The 2,100-nt window shown below is 42.5% G+C and overlaps 1 protein-coding gene across 8 annotated transcripts in view; it reads left to right on the top strand.

Annotated features, from left to right (window-relative positions):
* The window catches only part of RBFOX1 (RNA binding fox-1 homolog 1), a 216,483-nt gene that overhangs the window by 85,427 nt on the left and 128,956 nt on the right, over positions 1–2,100 (top strand). For all 8 annotated transcript variants that reach the window (XM_026650660.2, XM_026650665.2, XM_026650657.2 and 5 more), the window contains exon 7: positions 917–970. In XM_026650660.2, coding sequence (XP_026506445.1) covers positions 917–970 — 54 coding nt within the window. The remainder of the gene's footprint in view (positions 1–916; positions 971–2,100) is intronic.

Here is a 2,100-nt window from a genome sequence, read left to right as displayed (position 1 = left end):
ATCTATCTATCTATCTATCTATCTATCTATCTATCTATCTATCTATCACATTAATAAAAATTAACGCAGATAATTCCCATGTTCCTCACACCATATATAGGCCCCACTCCTGCTCAAAAATGAAAACAATGGCAAATTCGTAGTTGACTCCAGTGATGCAGGATCAGGATCATAGTTTTTAAATAGAGCATTTTCGGATGAAAGGTCTTATACAAATATGAAACACCACTCTATGCATACAGATTTGTTTAGGATTTCTTCCATTTTTCCGCTGCCTCTGGAAACCTGGGATCCAAGTCGTCTCATGTCCCAAGTGAAATGGCTTTAGTGGACTAAGAATAAGATAGCTTTCAGTGCGCACCTGTTAACTCAGGAGAAGATGGGAGTGTGAGGGGGACCCTTTCACATAGCTTGTCACACTTTTTAAATAATTGTCAGTCTTTGCTGAGGCAAGGCTTGAAATAGATATGTTCTCATATCTCTGGATTGAACTGCTGTAGGAAAGCTGTGTGGGGAAGCTTAAGTGGCTTATGCCTACAATGCACTGTTTACTGGCTTGAGCCAATGCTTATCAGTCTGTGTTTTATGAACATTAGCATTCACAAAATATACCCCCACTCCTGGGGAAAAAAAGCCAATATTTTATACAATCCTCAGTTCCCACCATTTATATTTCATGGTGACATAGCCAGACCACTGCATAGTTAAAGATAAACAGTTTAATCATTTCTTCTAAGTATCTAAATACTGCAATCAGACTTATATAGCTACATACAACTTCCACTAAAACTACAGTACCCTGAAGTAACAGCTTCATATTCTAATTTTCTATATAGAAATTTAATATTTATTAATATTATTTATAATATTAACTCAATCCTTTTTCTGTTGTTGTTGTTTTGTTTTTTTGCTGTAGGCTGGAAATTAAATCCAGTTGTCGGTGCAGTTTATAGTCCAGAATTCTATGCAGGTAAGAGTACCATTACGCTTGTTAATTTTATCTTGCTTTTGTTGTTGTTGAAAGTGTACAAAGTGTTTTGAGTATGAGTTCATTTATTTCACATTGCTTGCCAATCATTAAAAAGTTAGGGGGTGGGCTCCTGGTGGCGCTTACTGCGGCTCCCAGGAAGCAACCACCAGGTCTCTGCAGCCCTGGGAGCCGCAGTAAGCGCCACCGGGAGCCCACCCCCGAACCCTCTCCCACATCCCAACCCCCTGCCCCAGCCCGGAGTCCCCTCTCGCACCCAACCTGGGCAGCCAGGGAGGCTCTGCATGTTGCCCTTGTGCCCAGAGGCGCCACCTCTGCAGCTCCCGATGGTCACGGTTCACGGCCAATGGGAGCTGCGGAACCAGCCCTTGGGGCAGGAGTAGCGTGCGGAGCCTTCCTCGCTGCTCATGCATCTAGGGGCTGCAGGGACCTGGCGGCTGCTTCCGGGAGCCATGTGGAGCTAGGGCAGGCAGGGAGCCCCATTGTGCCGCCAGCGGTGCCAACCGTAGCTGCCAGGGTCCCTTTTTGACCAGGCATTCCGGTTGAAAACTGGACGCCTGGCAACCATAATAACACTTAAACTCCAGTTAAGCTCTGGTCTAAAGCCCACTGAAGTTAGAGTCTCTCCATTGACTTTGAATCAGGCCCTCAGAGCACAGCTGACTGCCATTCTGAAGAGACTATCTGTTGAAAGTGAGTAGTTGAACTGCAAGAGTCAATCAGACACTGTGTATTTAAAAGATTCCAGTTGGTATTGAAATCATGTAAGTCTTTTGTAGGCCCCTAAGCCATACATGCATCTCATGCTAAACTAGTTTAAGTAGCTCTATCCCTATCTTTCCATGTGTCTGTTTTTACATGTTTTTGTATGTATATGAGGTGCCAAAAAGCTTTTTCATTATTTTCTAAACCAAAAAAGTAGATACTACTACTACTCGCTCAGCTAATTAAAACATTGCAGGACATGTTTATTTCATATTCTTTAAAAACTAACTTTGAGCTAAGGCCAAAAATGGAGTGTTTCATCTCAAAAGGAGATACATAGCTGTCACTATAATATGATTACTACCACCAAATGCTGTATATATGTATATAAATGAGAAGACAGCAAC

This window comes from Terrapene carolina, unplaced genomic scaffold, assembly GCF_002925995.2.
Source record: "Terrapene carolina triunguis isolate 2854851 unplaced genomic scaffold, T_m_triunguis-2.0 Scaffold93, whole genome shotgun sequence".
NCBI lineage: Eukaryota > Metazoa > Chordata > Testudines > Emydidae > Terrapene > Terrapene triunguis.
The sequence above is the reverse complement of the archived record's forward strand: the minus strand, read 5'-3'. Positions and strand labels throughout refer to the sequence as shown.